The sequence below is a fragment of the Mytilus californianus genome, unplaced genomic scaffold, assembly GCF_021869535.1.
Source record: "Mytilus californianus isolate M0D057914Y unplaced genomic scaffold, xbMytCali1.0.p SCAF_10, whole genome shotgun sequence".
Classification (NCBI taxonomy): domain Eukaryota; kingdom Metazoa; phylum Mollusca; class Bivalvia; order Mytilida; family Mytilidae; genus Mytilus; species Mytilus californianus.
The window spans coordinates 6,321,558-6,339,263 of record NW_026262582.1 but is presented as its reverse complement, the minus strand read 5'-3'; the positions used below and the strand labels follow the sequence as shown (position 1 = coordinate 6,339,263).

Sequence of the window (17,706 nt, the reverse complement as noted above, 5' to 3'; positions counted from 1 at the left end):
AGTAATTTTTGGGGCTCTTTACAGCTTGCTGTTCGGTGTGAGCCAAGGCTCCGTGTTGAAGACCGTACTTTGACCTATAATGGTTTACTTTTATAAATTTTGACTTGGATGGAGAGTTGTCTCATTGGCACTCATACCACATCTTCCTATATCTATTGGTTTGTTTTTTAAATGTAAAAATAAAGATATTTGGTATGATTGCTAGTGCGACAACTATCCACCAGAGTTTAAATGTCGAAGATAAAAAGTAATTATAAGTTACCGTACGGCCTTTGACGATGAGAAAAACTCATATCGTATAGTCACCTATAAAAGGCCCCGACATAAAAAAAAATGCGAAACAATTAAAACGAGAATACTTACAGCCTTATTTATACAATACAATTTACGAAAACAAAATACGACAGACAAGAACCAACAGCGACCGCTGACCTACTGTAACATGCTTCTGACTTCGGACAGTCACATAAATAATGAAGAGGTAAAAGGTTATTTTCTTTCGCATCATTGATTTCGTTTTTACTTTCTGTGTCAGTGTTTTTTATGAGGGTCTGGATGGGGTCCGTCATTTCATTATTCTTTACCTTTTAGACCATTTTTCCTATTCTTTATTCATTGTTCTCTAATCGTTATATTTCAGCATCCCATTGTTCCAGTATCTCTCTTCATTTTGAATAGATGCGAAGAACAGGGATATCTTGAATATTAATGAAAATATACAGCTAACAGGTTTAATGACATGATTAATACATGTTGTCCTCTACCATAATCAAAATAAAGAGAGGACTCGCTAATTGGCTATTATAACATATTTAGGAAATATTTATATAATAACGAAATTACTGACCAATTAATAATCATCATCTAATTGCTAACAAAGTACAACACATTTAATGGCTCTCAACAAACATAAATTATATATCTTTATCATGTTTATATATAGGCTTATATTAAATGAATCATTTCCTGATTGCAAATCTCTGTGCAGATAATAACGTTGATGAAAACGTCCAATGATATTTTATACAAATTTTAATCGTAGGAAGTTGATGTATTTGAGAAGACTGATCAATCAAAGTCAGACTGGAATGTTAGTCTGACAAAATCTCTATGTAGTTCAGAAAATCGAATGTTGCAATTGGAAATATCTGATATTTTTTTTAATATTGTATTATTTATCAAATGCTTTTGCAGTCAAAAAATGATTACAGCAGAAGAAAAATGAGGTTTACAAATGCTGTGATTTATTTTTCATATTGAGCTTTAGAATTAGGCTGATATAAAAAAAAAATACATTCTGTTGATCTTTAGAAGTTGGATTTGTAAGGCATAAGAGGATGAAGTGCACTTCTTCCTTCATTGTCAACACAGTGATAATATTAAAATATAATCTAATTGGTTATATTGAGGAAAGTCATCATAATTTTAACCAGTTTGACTCATCCTCGACGCTTAACGTTATCTTAATTCCATATAAAGTTATTTTGTCCAGTGTTATTAACTATAAAAAGTTATTTTTGAAATCCGATCGTGAAGTTAACATTGATCAATTATATGATATAAGCTATAATTGCTAGATAATATGATGTGTTTTTTTTTTCATGCAATAAAATGGATGATATTTGTGTCTCGTTCTGTTTATATGAAATATGTAATGCTATAGTGGTATTCCTCTATGCAGAAGATAGTGGCATTATGATTGTTTCTCTTCTGATTAAAGAAGAACAAAAGATGGTTTCCTAAGAAAAAAACATACCCACTCCCCCTTCCCTCCAAGAAAAAGATAACTGGTCGGTGCCTTATGATATAAAATAGAGTTTTGGGCTACATGTATCGTTATTCGTCAGGTTTATAGAATAAATGTTTTGCATACGTTCGTGAACCAGGTCATGATGATATATGGCTGTTTAACGTCAAGTGGCCAATTATTTCACGAAACAGCATAAAACCAGAAATGACATATATTTTAGCAGACAGGCTGTATATATAATGCTGTTTAAAAAATAAATTGTGTTAAAACTCTTGGCATGGTATGGAGACTCGCTACTTTTTTTAATTCTACAAATATGAATGAGCAGTAAAGGGACAAGTTTTTCATCCTGAATATGCATGAAATATTTGCCACTGGGCCTTCAATCAAAACCTTTTTGTTTGGCGAATAAAAACTTTTATTAATATGCATGGATAAATGCGTTCATTGTAATTAATTCATCATAATTTACTCTATGCAATTGTTTCATCGTGACTTCCTTTTTATTTATACGATTCATGCAGCAATCAATTTGCAACAAAGTATAAATCTATAATTTTTTAAATTTTAGAGTGATATTGGCGGACCTCCTTACACAAAAGCAAGAGAAAAACTAAAACAAAACAAATCAATCAAGAAAAATATCAATAAATTTGTGAAAACCAAAGAAAAGTAAAACCAAAATCCTATTCAAAAGACAATAGACGATACAGAGATCCGATACACACTTACTTGTACAAATATTCTTTATCTTACATGGCAACATACATTTGTGTTCCGAAAATTCCTTGAAAAAGGTATAACATTCGATTCGTAATCTTTGTTCTTCTTTTCTCTCTCTCTATTTTTTCTTCAAGGTAAAAAGTTAAATATGATATCGAAACGTGAACACATGAATAATCCTTGTCAAATTATGACAATTGCATTAAGCAGAAAGAGGTTGCACGTGCCAAATTATTTTCTCTCATCAATATAACCGGTGCACACCCCTTAGACAAATCCATTACACCTGTTAATACTGTCTACAAGTATCAATAACTTCATGTAGGAATTGTACCTACATATTTTTTCTATTACAGTCATTTTATAGTTTAAATGTTTTATTAATATACATGTGCATAAATACTTTCAGTGTAATTAATTCATCGTAATTTACTCTATTCAATGTAATTGTTTCATCGTGACTTCCTTTTTATTTATACGTTTCATGCAGCAATCAATTTGCAACAAAGTATGTATCTATACTTATTGATCTTCAAGAAAGATTCCCAATGTTTTGACAGCTTCAAAGATATAGTTTAGCACTTTGGCGATAAAACAGTCAAATGCATGAGATAGGAAGGGTAAGAAAAGATCAAGGACACACGTGTACATTTTAAAACAACCGCATGATTTGATTCGGGAACATTTAGCTTAATTTTAACTCATATTTCACAAAGTCGTATTTTATGTTGTGTTTGAAAAATACAGATCCATATTTTAATTACTACTTTTCTTACATTATTGACGTCATACCTAAGTTACGATATTTTTAAGAACTCCGGTATAAGAATATGTCTATCATGCACGGATCCAGGTTTAGGTTGAAGAAGTGTAATTGTCGTAATGGTAATATTATCAGCAATGACTATGTTATGGCAAACAACGAAACTTTTTTTCAATCAAAAGAGGGCTTACATCATTTACTTAAACAAGTCAATCCCTCACTGTCTGTTATTGTACACGGAAATTATTTTACAAGATTTAGATAAAGCTATTTAGTGTTTTTGTATTCAATTGTCTGCGGACTACACATGTTTCATTTATGAGCTTACTATTTGATTTTTTTTTTCCTTTTTTCAACCTAGAAACACTAGTAGTATGTTTTTTTTATTATTATTATGTATAATTATCTGAGCTAAGTTACCACAACTAGATTAAGATATTAAATATTCATTAAAAATTATTCATTAAAACTGAAAACCTTAGTTTGTAGATAGGACCGACGTGTCTTCAATTATGATTTAGATTTTTAATTGTAAAATGTCCAAGATAATTGCACTTGAAAGGACTAATACGATATCCAGTAACATTTAAAATCACGAGGACAATACAGAAGAAACAAACAATACCAGAACACTCTAGATCACTATCAAATTAAAGCAGAAACAATACAGCATAAAACATAAGAAACAAACAATACCAGAAAATTCTAGATCACTATCAAATTAAAACAGAAACAACACAGCATAAAACACAAGAAACAAACAATACCAGAACATTCTAGATCACTATCAAATTAAAACAGAAACAACACAGCATAAAACACAAGAAACAAACAATACCAGAACACTCTAGAAGCACTATCAAATTAAAGCAGAAACAATACAGCATAAAACAGCAGAAACAAGCAATACCAGAAAATTCTAGAAGCACTATCAAATTAATACAGAAAAATACAGAATAAAACAGCAGAAACAAGCAATAACAGAACACTCAAAAAGCTCTATCAAACAAAAAATGTGTCTAACAATTACTTAGGTTATTAGTTTGGGGTGTTAAATGTATTAAAACACATCACTGCTCCAAGTCGGACGGTACAAAAATGTACGTTGCGAGCAGGGTACAAATCTGTATGAGGATTTCAGGTCAATTACGTTATAGTAGCAGGGAGAAGTTTGATCAGATAACTAAGCTGTTTACAGACACGTGTCATATTGTTCCATTTTTATTGGTATTTGATTGGATCAGTATTGGCGTGTAAACCACTAGCAGCAACCACTGTGGAATGTGGAAGTTAATTACAGCTATTATGTTATTATTGAGATATAACTTATGGTATCAGACATACGAACACGTATACATTTAATAATGAAACTATTCTAATGTTACTTACTAGGATTATGTTACTGTATATTATACGTGTTATAGAAGAATGTTGATTTAATAGTGATTGAGTACCCTTGTCGTAACCTGAAGTCATTCCCTTTCCACATTTTAACCACCCGTGGATTGATGATAGGACTACCCCCTCAAAGTTTCCTTTTTTGTCCCCTAACCAGTACTTCTGCAGTTGCAAGATTTAAAAGGCTTATTTTTTTATGCAAATTTTTGAAACTAATCTCAAAGCTATTTCCCTTTGGGTAAAAGTAAATTTAGGCGGTTTTTGGATACTCTAATTAGGCCCCTTTAAATGTTATGCTCTTAAACATGTGTTCGTATAAATTACCTTTTCCTTTGTCTTTCTTTCAGGGAGTGGTAGAGAGGGGGGGGCTTTATAAATTTTAGGCCATCTAGCTGCGTTTGGTTTTGCTATTAAAAAACAAGTTAATTGATTATAGCACGGAAAACGAATGTAATCTTTCAGTCAAAGGAAATTTTGGTGTATCTGCACGTTCAAAATGATTGTAGGTTGCTAAACGTCCAGTGGCAGATGTGCATTCTTATCTAAAATCTATCGATCATAGACATACTTTAATTTTGTAGTTATATATATTTGAACCAAGAAAAAAAAGTATTTCCAAATAATGCAATTCTAAATATAAACGACGAATTTAAAATAATTAAGTTTTCCTTTTCACATGATTTTTTTTTCTACTTTGATCGGTTGGTGCAACTGGATTTTGCTATTGCAATTTACGAATAACTTCCTAACAAAGTAAAGAGTGATTCAGAAGTAAAAAACAACATAAGAAATGTCCACTGACAACGTTCAAGAAAAGCACAGATTCTATTCATATAGCTAACAAAAAAAGATGATTTGATAGAACCTATCGCAAAATAGAAAAAAGAATACAATAAATAAGGGAACGACCATTTAACTTTTTAACTTAAAAATATTTTTATCCCCAATTTGATGAAAAAAAATATTGTGATCAAGTAGATGACAACAAAAATATATTCTGAATCCAGATTTCCCCCATACCTTATAGTGTTAAATTTTTGAAAAAAATAATTTGATTGTTAGCGTCGAAAAACTAAAAAAAAATGTTCTTTGAGCGAATAAAATTTTCTGACTGAGACAAAAAACCATACCCCCCCCCCTCCCCCCTTTTGAAGTTAAATGGTTGCTCCCTAAACAATATTTAAGAAAAAAACAATAAATAAACAATAGTGAAGACAAAACAAATAATAAAGCAAAACAAAAACGTATAATTGTAAAACAAATTTCAAATATCAAAATCTGCATTTGATCAATTACAAAATCAACATTTCAAAATATCTATCAATAGAAAAATGAATATGTGCCTTTACCTGTTTAACTTATCAAATCCCTTGTATAACCAACGATCAACAGATCCATTTCTTTACTTGTTTTATTTCCTAGAGAAGATGTTGATAACTCTGCAGGGAATCAACACTATATCGCCAATACTTCACGTACACATAGATATTAAAAACATATTAATAGTTACGTAATTTGACTGATCGACGTATACATCAATTTGCTTACTTGCTTAGTAAAATATGTAAAACAAATCGAGTTTTATGTTATTTAATATTTTACGAGCTGGATCATTGTCGCATGCGAAAAGGACAACAGCTGCCACTTGTACGCTGAAAAGGTTTATAAATCTGGTTTAAAGCTTCATGTGTACTGACAATAATTCACAATAATATGACGTAACGAGATTTGGGATGCATTCAAACACGTTTAATATTATCCTATCTAATAACACGTGGCTCAAAAATGCAGATGGCGTTGTCAAAACCTGTTCTCGGCATGTGATAATGTTCTTACAACGTGGAACAAAACATGCAGTAGTTTTAATTACCCATGAAAACATTGCATATAGAATTAACTTCAAAACAAAACAATTAACACTTTCAAAGGTCAATGTTTAAACAATATACGTAATATTTGACATTTCCTTATTCCATGTTTTAAAACATCATTAACTCAGTAGTCAGTGCTTTGGCTCTTATACTGTACTGACATGATGCATAACATATTTGTTTCTTAAATTCTCCGTAAATAAATTAAGAAATTACTAAGAAACTAAGCTAGCAACTCGATTCCTCGGGCAAAGTTGACCTTTGCTGAATTTGGTTATTGGTTCTAGGTTTCTTTTGTTCAAATAGCTCCTCGTGTTTAATAGCATTTATACATTCTTGGCTTTAAATGTTTAGGTTTGAGCGTTCCTGATGAAGGTAGATCCAGAAAAGCGCTTCGGACGCATGAAATTTAGAACGTGTTGTTTTCATTTACAAGGAAGTATGGGTCACACCTGAACTAACTATTAAAATTTTTAATTGATTTAATTATTCAGCATTTCAACATACATTTTGTTTGCCTTTAACAAACTGCTGTTTTTATCAAGCACGCACACTCAACTGAAAAACTAGGAGGGACGCACGTGACGTACGTGTGCAAGGGCATTCAGTTCTTTCATGTACATCCCCCTTAATATAATAACAGTAGCAGTCGTAGTTAGAATTGTCCATTTTAAGTTCATTTGTCCAACGGGGAAAAAAGTCAATCTTTGATTGTGATTGGCCAATCTTCCTCCTTAGAAACTTTCAATCGGAATGGCCGTTGAAACTTTTACATGATAAGTTAATTACTCATTTTATACCGATCACTTTTCATCTAATTCTGTGACATTAATCGGCCAATTTTAACCTAGCTTGGCATGGATGAAGTCCTTTGCAAATGATTCTGAAATCTTTCTGATTGTTTGAAAAACAGGGCCGGCAGAGACAATCTTTTAATTCTGTTTGACCAATTCCCGTAAATCTTATCCTTTAAAACTTGAACTTTATATATTGATGATCTGAATTAAGACCCTCTCCAAGCGATCCTCATTTTATGTTGATTGCTCTATCTATTTTGTTCATCTGCTTCTGACACGGGGAGGATTGCTGTTATTGCCTATCGCAATCAACAGTATATCCTAGAGTACCGTCCCTTGGTGTCTCCTGCAGATGAACAAATTTCCATCTTTATAGATAATAATTTAAGTTTGTTCAAACTTTATTATTAATACCTTTTTTTTTATTATTTTTACACTGCTGGACATAAGGAAGGAAGGGAAAAAAAATACTCAAGAGTACTTTTAATGTATTTTTGTTATTAATGCTATTTTATTGTCTATTATAATATCTGTCACGTTATATACTGTACAATGTCTCATGTTTGTTGCTTATACTATCATAATTGTTAATTGTAAATGCCCCCTGTGGGACCATGATTGGAATAATAAATATTTGATTTGATTTGATTTGATTGGGGGAGGGGGTTAGCATTGTGGCATAAGTGGCTCAGAGTTCCCATCGCAACCTCATAGATAAATTCATATTCATCTTGTTTGAAACAACCTTGTGCTGGTAAATTTAAAACAGACTTGGCATTAATGGTGTATGGAAGGTTGTCTACAAATAACCCTTATATGGTTCAATTTGGATAAATCAAGTTCTCCAGAGCGGCAACATTTGACTCTGAATGGCCACTTTTCAAAGAACTTCTACCCTGAAACAACTATGCCTGTTGTAATGAAACTTAAAAAGATTTATAAAAGCAATGCCATCCGTAAAATATTATTTGTCAGACTTTGTCTCCTCTCAAGCAATTAAATCATTGTAACAATAACCAGGAGAGCAATGTAAGCTCACAGGGGCCCCTAATTTCTTTCAATTTTTGTAATAGTTATAAACCCTTTCTAGTGTTCCGCTTTTAAAGAATCAGTTTAATTTCAAAACGAAATGTGTTCGTACTATATTATTCCTGATCATTCCTGATTTGCTCAATTTTGGAGTGTATCAACTTTTCTTCATGTTCACTCCTCGTTATGCTGGTTCCCTCCATTGCACCGAATGGGTATCTGAGTTACCCTAGCTGACAGGGAACAAGTTTAACTCCTCGTTAGTAATGTTTCCACAATAACTTTGCCGCCTACACATGCACTTTAAAAATTTTGTTGCACAAATACTTTATCGATTGGTAATAATACTGCATAGACTATGTAGACAAAGAAGTAAATATTTTCATCGACAATATTTGAAATAAAAGTATTTGTTAGTACATTTATTTGATATTTTACAAATTAGTTTACATCTGCTGCAGTAATCAGTTGTATAACAATCCAATATGTGTTGGTCCAATGATGATCTTTTTTGTTTAGATTTGTTTGATGTAAGATGAAGACACTCGTTGATTGATACTTAAATGTATTTTCTGTCTGTCCGCTTTGAGCTGAAATGGCTTTACTGAAATTGTGCAAATGTCCTTCAGGCGAATACCACAATGTCATGCAATTATTGCACTTTTCGTACACTATGATAAACTTTCTGTGCACAATTACTGGTGTTGACCCTTTGTGAAATATTTATTTTTAAAATGTGAAGAGTTTATTTTCAATTTCGTAAAAAACGCCGTGAAATGAAATGATTAATCTTTTTTCTTGTCTTAAATAATTCATTATATAATTAGTTCCGTCAATCTATCAAATTTGAATCTGATTTTTCAATCGAGAAAATTACGTTTCTCGACAACACCAGATTTAAAAATACCGGGTCATCACAAATGATCTTTAAACATAGAAAACTGACTAAGACCATGCAGTTTTTCTCTGAAGATTTGTGATCCAAAATACTACAGTGCTCTCAAAGCATTCTTTACAATCAAGCCACCAAACTTAACCGAGTTTGCTACCCGGACGCCAAACTCAACTACCGTTTGGAACAAATCAGATAAAAAAAAACCTAAGTCATTAAGAGGATATAGAAACGGAAAAATCACAGAAGCCTACGGAAAACCCCAAACTGCTCAAGAAGAAGACAGATCTGACATCAGTTGTCCACATGCATTTGTCATTTTGAACAATGAAATATGTTTAAAATAAATTGTCGTGTTATTGAAATTGCCCTTCCTTAAAAGAGATTTTCCAATCCCATACCGTTAAGGTTTTCAACAGACCAAACCATCTCAAAGATATTCTAGTCAAATCTTAAGTGAGAAACAAGAAACTTCGTAAATCGAGGTTTCGTGTAAATCGTGCAAAAGAACCGTTTGTATCTAACATCGATAATGCTTTCGTCAGCACAGTAGCAAAGAAGCGATAATATATATATATATATATATATATATATATATATATGCTATACATGTACTTGTAAAATAGAGTATAGTATCTAAGTTGTTACTTTTAGAACTTGCAAGCTGCAATATGTTGGTGAAACAGAAACACATTTTAACATAATAATTAAGGCGTAATACAAACTCAGTACCACTGTAATTTCTAGAGGAGGCAAACATAATTAAAGGAGTACATTAGTTTGCTTCTGCAGACAATCCAAATCGATGTTTACATTCCAGACAAAATGAACTAGTACGCGTCTTAATATATACTTTGATGCTCTATTATTTACTCAGATACCGTACAATTGTTGTGAATTTTCCAAAGATTAGAATTTCCTTTGTGATATTAAGGTACGTAAATGTTCTAAAGTACGAAGAGTTCAATGAGAGGTGAAACTAGAAATGGAAATAGTTAGTTTATTCAAACATCTAAAACACAAAAATAAGTAAAACATTGTATTGTTTTGAATTAGGAAGTAAATTTTGTCGTTTGAATTGTTTCACATTTTTCATGTCGGGGCGTTTTATAGATGACTATATACGGTATGGGGTTTTCTCGTTGTTAATATAAAGGCTGTAATATAAAGGGTGTCACTGCTTATATTTTCATCATATGAACAATGAAAATCATATATCACATCTCCTGATTTTTATATTGATACTCTTAAAAGAAAAAAATGTTGCAGTCATATTTAGTTCATTTTATCACATATTTTTTCAAAAGCCCTTGAATTCCTATCACTCTACATTGTTCTGTGACATAGTTCAATCTGATAAATCTAGTCTGCAGTACAATGGACATATACATCGCGTGTCCTTATCACTTTATTCCCAGTAATTTAGAATACCACTAGCTTCGATTCATTTTTAAAGTGATGTAATCTGCAAATTAGTATACTAGATGGCAGCCGCAGCGTCACGTTAATGTGTCTCAGGGTAACGACATATCAATAAATAAACCATACATTATGCATCACAAAAATGGCACGCAAACAGAAAGATATGTAAAAATTTAAAAGAATCCGTGTTTTCTACAACACTTGTTGATTTTGTTTGCATACCATATACAATGTCAACATTACTATTGATTTAACTTCTTTCTGTGTTTCTTTTTGCTTTCCATTTTTTCATTTTTTTTTTATTTCCCATCATTTTCAGTTTTGCTCGACTATAAAACATTTCTAGGTATCCGTAAAAAAAAGAACTCAAGTTAACGTTAAAAACATACTGATTTCTTTAGTCATACGCAAATGGCTGTTCTAGTATAAAATTGCCTATATCAGCAAACATTCCGTTACCATGCCTTAATGCAGTCTCATTGGCATATTCCGGAGGATCGGGGTATGTAAAATGTATTGAATATGCATCTTTTGTCCAGTTAAATGGTTGTTCAACATTGAAATTTCTAAACTGAGGGTGAAAAGTTGGATGACATTTTAGATAGTAACACATAACCTGTAAATGGGGTTCGATGAAAACAGTTTCAGGGTATTTTTCAAATGTTTTGTAAGGGAGTTCTATAGCGTTGAAGAAAAAGTCACGTGATCTATAGTTTACGAGCGAGTCTTGCCAATGTTTGATATAATGTGAACCAGGTTTCGACATTAAAACTCCTAAATTAATTGAATCTGGAAATCCTGGTCGAGGCATGTGGTCAAGGTTTAAAATTGTGTCATGCTGTTTTGAAATTAAATCATCAACTGGCTTCAACCATAGGACATCCCAATCACTATAAATCCCGCCATATTTTAGCAAAACGTCTGCTCTTATTATATCACTTCTATGCTGCGTGTACAAAATCTGGTGTCCAAAAACATGGGTTGGTGTTTCTCGGTGTATGTAAACCACTCTCGGGTCCTTCTTTATCTTTTGTAAATACTCGCCATACATTAGTCCATCGCCATGAATGTATACCTTGTCAGGTTTAACAATTGTCAAAATACTCCTCAAGCACAAATACATTGTAAAGTCCATTGGTTTATGTCCGAACCATACCATGTGGAAAATCTTTGGTATAACTCCTGGGAGTAACGGTTTCACCTTTATTTGTTCTGAATTACCATATAAAATCCGACGTGCTGATCTTCCAAACTCGGAATCTGCATGCATTATTTGTGCAGGTAACACATTTTGGACGTGTACACAAAGCTTACTCTGCAAAATGGATTTATTAACATTTTCAAGGATGTCACAAAAATGAAGACCAGTGACTAAGGGTTGGCTAATGTTGTTTTTGTACAGTTTGATAAATGATTTGAGTCTGTCATTTCGACGAGAAGAAGAGACAAAACTTAATTGTTTCATGTTTTTCGTCATGGCAACATTAAATTTATTCTTACGAATAAAACGTAAAGATTTTAATGGAAAGAAATCATCTGAGAAGTATATTCCGCCATCATGATCTAATATATCAAACGCAACAGTGATTCCACAGCCTTCTACGTCATCCTTTGAAGACGGTGGGAGTTTCTGAACCTTGAAACTAGGAATCGATACTAATAGGTCTGTAAGCCAAAAATTATAATGTTCGTTGCTGTCAGTAATGTTATATCTTGTAAAGAGGGTAATAGAGTCTGGTCTCATAGTTTTCCATATTGCAAGTATAGATAGATATTGCCTGAACTCAATTGTACGGTTGTAACACCACATATAATAAACATGATTAGGAATGAAATTATTCTCCAAATCTTTGAATAATAATTTGTCATACCCTAGAAATAGATCCGGCAAGTTTCGCAAGACGTCAGACTTATTACTAATTTCGGAGATTTCATTCGATTTGCCCTCCTGAAATTGTTTTATAATTTTTGCAACATTTCGTTCGTTTTTGGCATCTTCCGTTGTAACACATTTGGTGGCATTTTTCGGGATGATCATGTAAATAAAAAGAATGGAAAGTATGAAAATGAGAGTGGTTTTCCATAGTCCTCTCTTTCTGTTCATCATTCAAGCGACAAAAACTGTGTTACCCTACAGTGTTCTTGTTTTATCCTGAAAGAAAATGAAAACATGGCCATACATATATTAAAACTGTATATGATAATTGTATAAGAAGTTCTGTCATACTGAAAAGGTAAATCATTCTTTTTATGTTGAAACTTAAAAATGTCTATGGTGAGAAAATCGTATGATTTGATTGCCCTGCATACACCACCTTTATATGATGGAAACCAATAGTTTGGAAAGCAAGCAAGTTATTATTAGACTTCAGCTGTATAATGTATTATACTTTATAGACAACCGAATTACACAACTGAACCCTTATATAGTTGAAGCAAGTCTAATACCTGCGTCACTGTGTATAATATGATTGAAATTTCAAACTATAAATTGGCAAACAGGAAGTATAGCTGCAAAAATCAAATCATTCTCTTTCATAGTAGCCATGAACACTTGGACGAAAGTTTTCTATCCATGATCTTTCGGGCGGACGGACTGATCGACGGATTTGTAGTGTAACTAGACCTGCTTTTGCCGTTGGCGATGCAGGTAAAATGAAAGCGGAAGATACCAAGAATACAATAAAATTTCACAAGCCGAGAGAGAAACTTTGGCTATTAATTGATTTATGAGAACGTTACATTTGAGAACACTTTCGTAAGACTGTTGAATGGGCATCCGACGCTAAGGCACCATGTTCGTAAATATGATAAAATTTTGTTAATCCATCTCATAACATTTTTCATTCCTAAAGAAATATAGCAAACTAAGTTCACTCCCGGATCTTGATGTATTTAGTGAAGTTCAATTGACAGTTTCCTGTGTAATGTATTGTGATGCTCTTTCGCCTATTTTTTCCGATCCTCAGTGGCCGATTGGTCTATGTAGTCGAACTACTATATCACTAGCCTGTCAACACTGAGGTTGTGAGTTTAAATCCCGCACATGACAGGTGCGCTAGATTCCAATCTTAATTGACTAGGATTGTCAGTTTTCTTATCGAAGAGTGGTCACCGTGGTTCTCTCCGGGCACTCCGGCTTCCTCCACTTATAAACACTGACCGCCACGAAATAGCGAAATAGCGCTGAAAGTGTCGTTAATAACCAATAAATCAATAATCAATCGTCTTTTTTTCTATTGTTTATGGTGTTGTGTCTTTCTTCAATTCATGATTTTTGGTTACTCTTTGGTATTGTCTTACTTTTAACGTATACAAGTTTTTATTTGAAAGAATAAAAAGTACACATAGATTAAAAACAAAGATGGTATACTATTTAAACTTATTGATGTGCATTGCTGTCTACGTTTTGTTGTACCATTGGCAACTAATATAATTCAATAAAATACAATTCGATATTTTATTTATGGTTCACCTTATGCATACAGACATAAAATACAATAATTAAAGATACATTTGTATACATAAGCCAATCTATTTGAGCTACCGAATTATTATTGATATTTTAACTATGTCTTACCCTGTCGTGTAATTGCCCCCTGTTTGAAAAGACCAGAAAACCTTTAAGTGGCTTATATATTGGTTATGAAAAAACAATACATACGAATGTAAGTGTACAGGTAGTTTAAAAATATTTAAAATACGCTATACTGTAGACATATGCAAACGTATTACAAGTTTTATGTATATAAGCAGTTTAAATTTTTCGGTATGTAAACATCACATATATTTTTGTTACAGTTATTAGCAAATATAATAGGTAGTATACTGAATCAATACGCGTGTAAAATACAATACCGTGTCCGAGTTTTATTTTAAATAATTTAGGCCCATGGTGTACTGCAACTTGGTTAACATTAAATATGTTTCTGTTACTGCAATTAGCAAACAGTCATGAAATATGTGTATAAACAATGTATTCTCAATGTTCACAAGCCCAGTAGACAGTACTTCAGTACTGACATGAAAGTACAGATTTTGTTTTATCAAAAGCTGTTACAAAATTTAGGAAATTTATTTTAAATTAAGGAATATATCTCCCTCATGCAAAGCTCTGATCCTTGGCTGTACATTTTTGTCCTTTTTTGGTTGATAAGCTTTTCCTTTTTTTTTAATAATCTTTGGATTTTCAAATATTTTGGCCTCGATCATCACAGAAGAGACACTTATTAATTATCGAAATGCACATCTGGTGCAGAACAATTGGTATCGTTAATGTTATTAGCTCAAGTACCTTGTCCATGTATTTTCTTAATAATTTAGGACCAAGATGTTTAGCAAATTGGTAAATTGTTCTTTTATAATATCAACTTAAGTGTACGGTTTTCGGTCCTATTAAATAGACTGCCTGTAGTTCAGTGGTTGTCGTTGGTTCATGTCTGTCATATTTTTTTTTACGTAAATTGTTTTGTTATAAATTAGGCCGTTAGTTTTCTCAATTGAATTGTTTCATATTTTTTTTATGTCGGGGCGTTTTCTAGCCGACTATACGGTATGGGTTTTTCTCATTGTTGAAGGCCGTACGGTTGCCTATTATTGCTTACATCCACTTCATTTGAATTTGTACAGAATTTTATCGTTAAGATCTATATTTAATGTTATGTTGCACATTTTCATATAAACTCGTTACTTATAGGAAAAGGTAGTAAACTATTTTATCTAAACACACAAAATTAAATAGTTAAAATATGAATTTGACCCTATCGTTTACAATACCATTATTCTAAAACTGTTTGCAGCAGATTCCATTGAGTGTGTAGCCAAAGGTAATATCTTTGGTTAGCTTGCTTGTTAGCTGAACCGTGAAGTCATTGTTAGGTTAGGTAAACTACCCTACTTTAAGAATAGACTAGTCCGACAGAAAACCAATCGATCGGTCTGTTGGACTATGCTACTTCGAAAGGAGGGTAGTATACTTGACCTAATAATGACTTCACAGTTCAGCTAACAAGCAAGCTAACCAAAGATATTACCTTTGGCTACACACTCAATGGAATCTGCTGTAAAGAGACCAACAAAGTATAAAACATATATAGCTTATCTGTAATTTAAATTATATAACGGAAGGGAGAAAGCTTTTGTTTGAACAAAATATTGAAATATACCATTAGTTTAATGTGATCCTTCATAGCTGAGTGTCATGATAATGTGTCAAAAGTATGATCTGATTTCTAATTTTAACCATTGCTAAGGTGAATACAGATACTTGTCATGGGTTTCTAATCTAATTCCGTCCATTCAGTACGACACTTAAACGGGAGCTCGTTTTGCTGTGCTGGATGTAAAAATTTAAAATCCTGTTACGTCCGACATATGTGAACTTTTAATTATGTACCGTTGTTCCAAACTTTTTGCATATCAAAGAACTGTTATCACAAAATTTCTTTCAAAATGCGAATGAGTTATCTGTTACAATACAAAATGTTCTCAACATTCCCTCTTTATTTTGACAATCACATCCACACGGGATCTTATTTTTCTTGTTTAGAAAATGTATAAGAAATGTGGCACTAGACTTCAGGAAGATAACAATTAACTCAATTGCATTATAACATATATCTTACAGAGTTCATAATTCTATACAAAAGTACTCAAATGGAGATGTTAGGTCGATTTACATCAGTGATAAAGTACGCCAACAAAAAAAAAAAAAAGACCAATCTAATTAAAATTCATATCTATATTAACTCGCGTGTACAGCCCTTGCACGGTCGGTCATATGAGGATAACGAAATCCGAGATCTCTATATTAATTAGATTGCATAAAGACTTCTAGAGGTAAACAACGAGTTTAGATAAGTAATAAATAACAAATGTTGCAAGTGCGACCCCCCCCCCCCCCCAAAAAAAAAAACAACAAAACAAATAAAAAAAAAAACAAACAAACAAACAAACAAACAACCAACAATACCAACAACAAACCAGAAAGCGCTATAATTCAACAACGAAAATATAATACATGTAACAACTTTTATTAAAAATAGTGTTAAGCTAAATCAAACGATTTAAAGGACAATGAAACTTTTTTTGCGTTATAAATATCATTACAGTACTGTTATATGCTGGTGTAAAATGCCGCCTAGTAGAACAGGTAGAATTATACTTCTTCAACAAAATGTCTATATTTGTGACAAAAGTTATGTTTAGACAATTAATGATATTCTTATTCAATTTGAGACTATTTTTGGAAGAGCCGATCGAGTCATTGGTTCTCCTTTCCTTTTGTCAGTTCATGTTTATATGACGGATTACCTGAATATGTAGGACTGTCCATGTTAATAAAAAGAAAGTGTTGTGTTCTTGTCTTTGTAATTGTTCCTGGCTGTTATCATAGTATAATTTGTAACTTACCTTTTGTGGTATGATCTAATCCATGGCGATAGATAACTATTGATCAACTGATACCTAGCAATATAAATCATTATCTTCTTATAACTAATTCATTGGCCATATGTTACATACAAAACAGTTTTTATCTTGTATATTAAATTTGAAAAATAATTAGCGATGTAGGATCAATGATTCTTCTCTAAAAATATTTATATAATATATATTCGTGTTGTTATCTTCTACTTCATACTACAGTCTCTTCGGTGATGCCCGAGGCCAAAATATTTGAAAATCCAAAGCTTATTTAAAAAAAAGATAAAGACCTATAATCCAAAAAGGACAAAAAAAATAAAGCCAAAGCCAGGCAAGGAATCAGAGCTTTGCATGAGGGAGGTATATTCCTTAATTTAAAATAATTTCTAAAAATTTTGTAACAGTATTTGATTAAGTGATAAAGTATATTTGATTGAGCATCGGGAAAACCAAACTAACTGATGTACTAAATGAATGACGGATGGGTAACAAACTAACTGATGTACTAACTGAATGACTGACGGGTAACAAACTAACTGATGTACTAACTGAATGACTGATGGGTAACAAACTAACTGATGTACTAACTGAATGACTGACGGGTAACAAACAAACTGATGTACTTACTGAATGACTGA

At 32.3% G+C, this 17,706-nt stretch overlaps 1 protein-coding gene across 2 annotated transcripts; it reads right to left on the bottom strand.

Moving 5' to 3' along the window:
- Nucleotides 1-10,209: 10,209 nt before the first annotated feature.
- Nucleotides 10,210-17,098, bottom strand: LOC127717516 (uncharacterized). 2 transcript variants are annotated; one of them, XM_052223193.1, is made up of 2 exons: nucleotides 17,057-17,098; nucleotides 10,210-12,797 (listed from the first exon to the last, which is right to left on the bottom strand). In XM_052223193.1, the coding sequence occupies exon 2, from the start codon at nucleotides 12,750-12,752 to the stop codon at nucleotides 11,043-11,045; it is 1,710 nt and encodes a 569-aa protein (XP_052079153.1). In that variant the 5' UTR covers nucleotides 12,753-12,797; nucleotides 17,057-17,098; the 3' UTR covers nucleotides 10,210-11,042. The 2 variants fall into 2 exon arrangements, with proteins under 2 accessions (XP_052079153.1, XP_052079154.1); XM_052223194.1 differs by lacking the exon at nucleotides 17,057-17,098 and adding an exon at nucleotides 14,226-14,261.
- Nucleotides 17,099-17,706: the final 608 nt, after the last annotated feature.

Bases quoted from the DNA above. Each gene is read 5' to 3' on its own strand.
- LOC127717516 (XM_052223193.1), bottom strand. From the start codon at position 12,752: ATGATGAACAGAAAGAGAGGACTATGGAAAACCACTCTCATTTTCATA.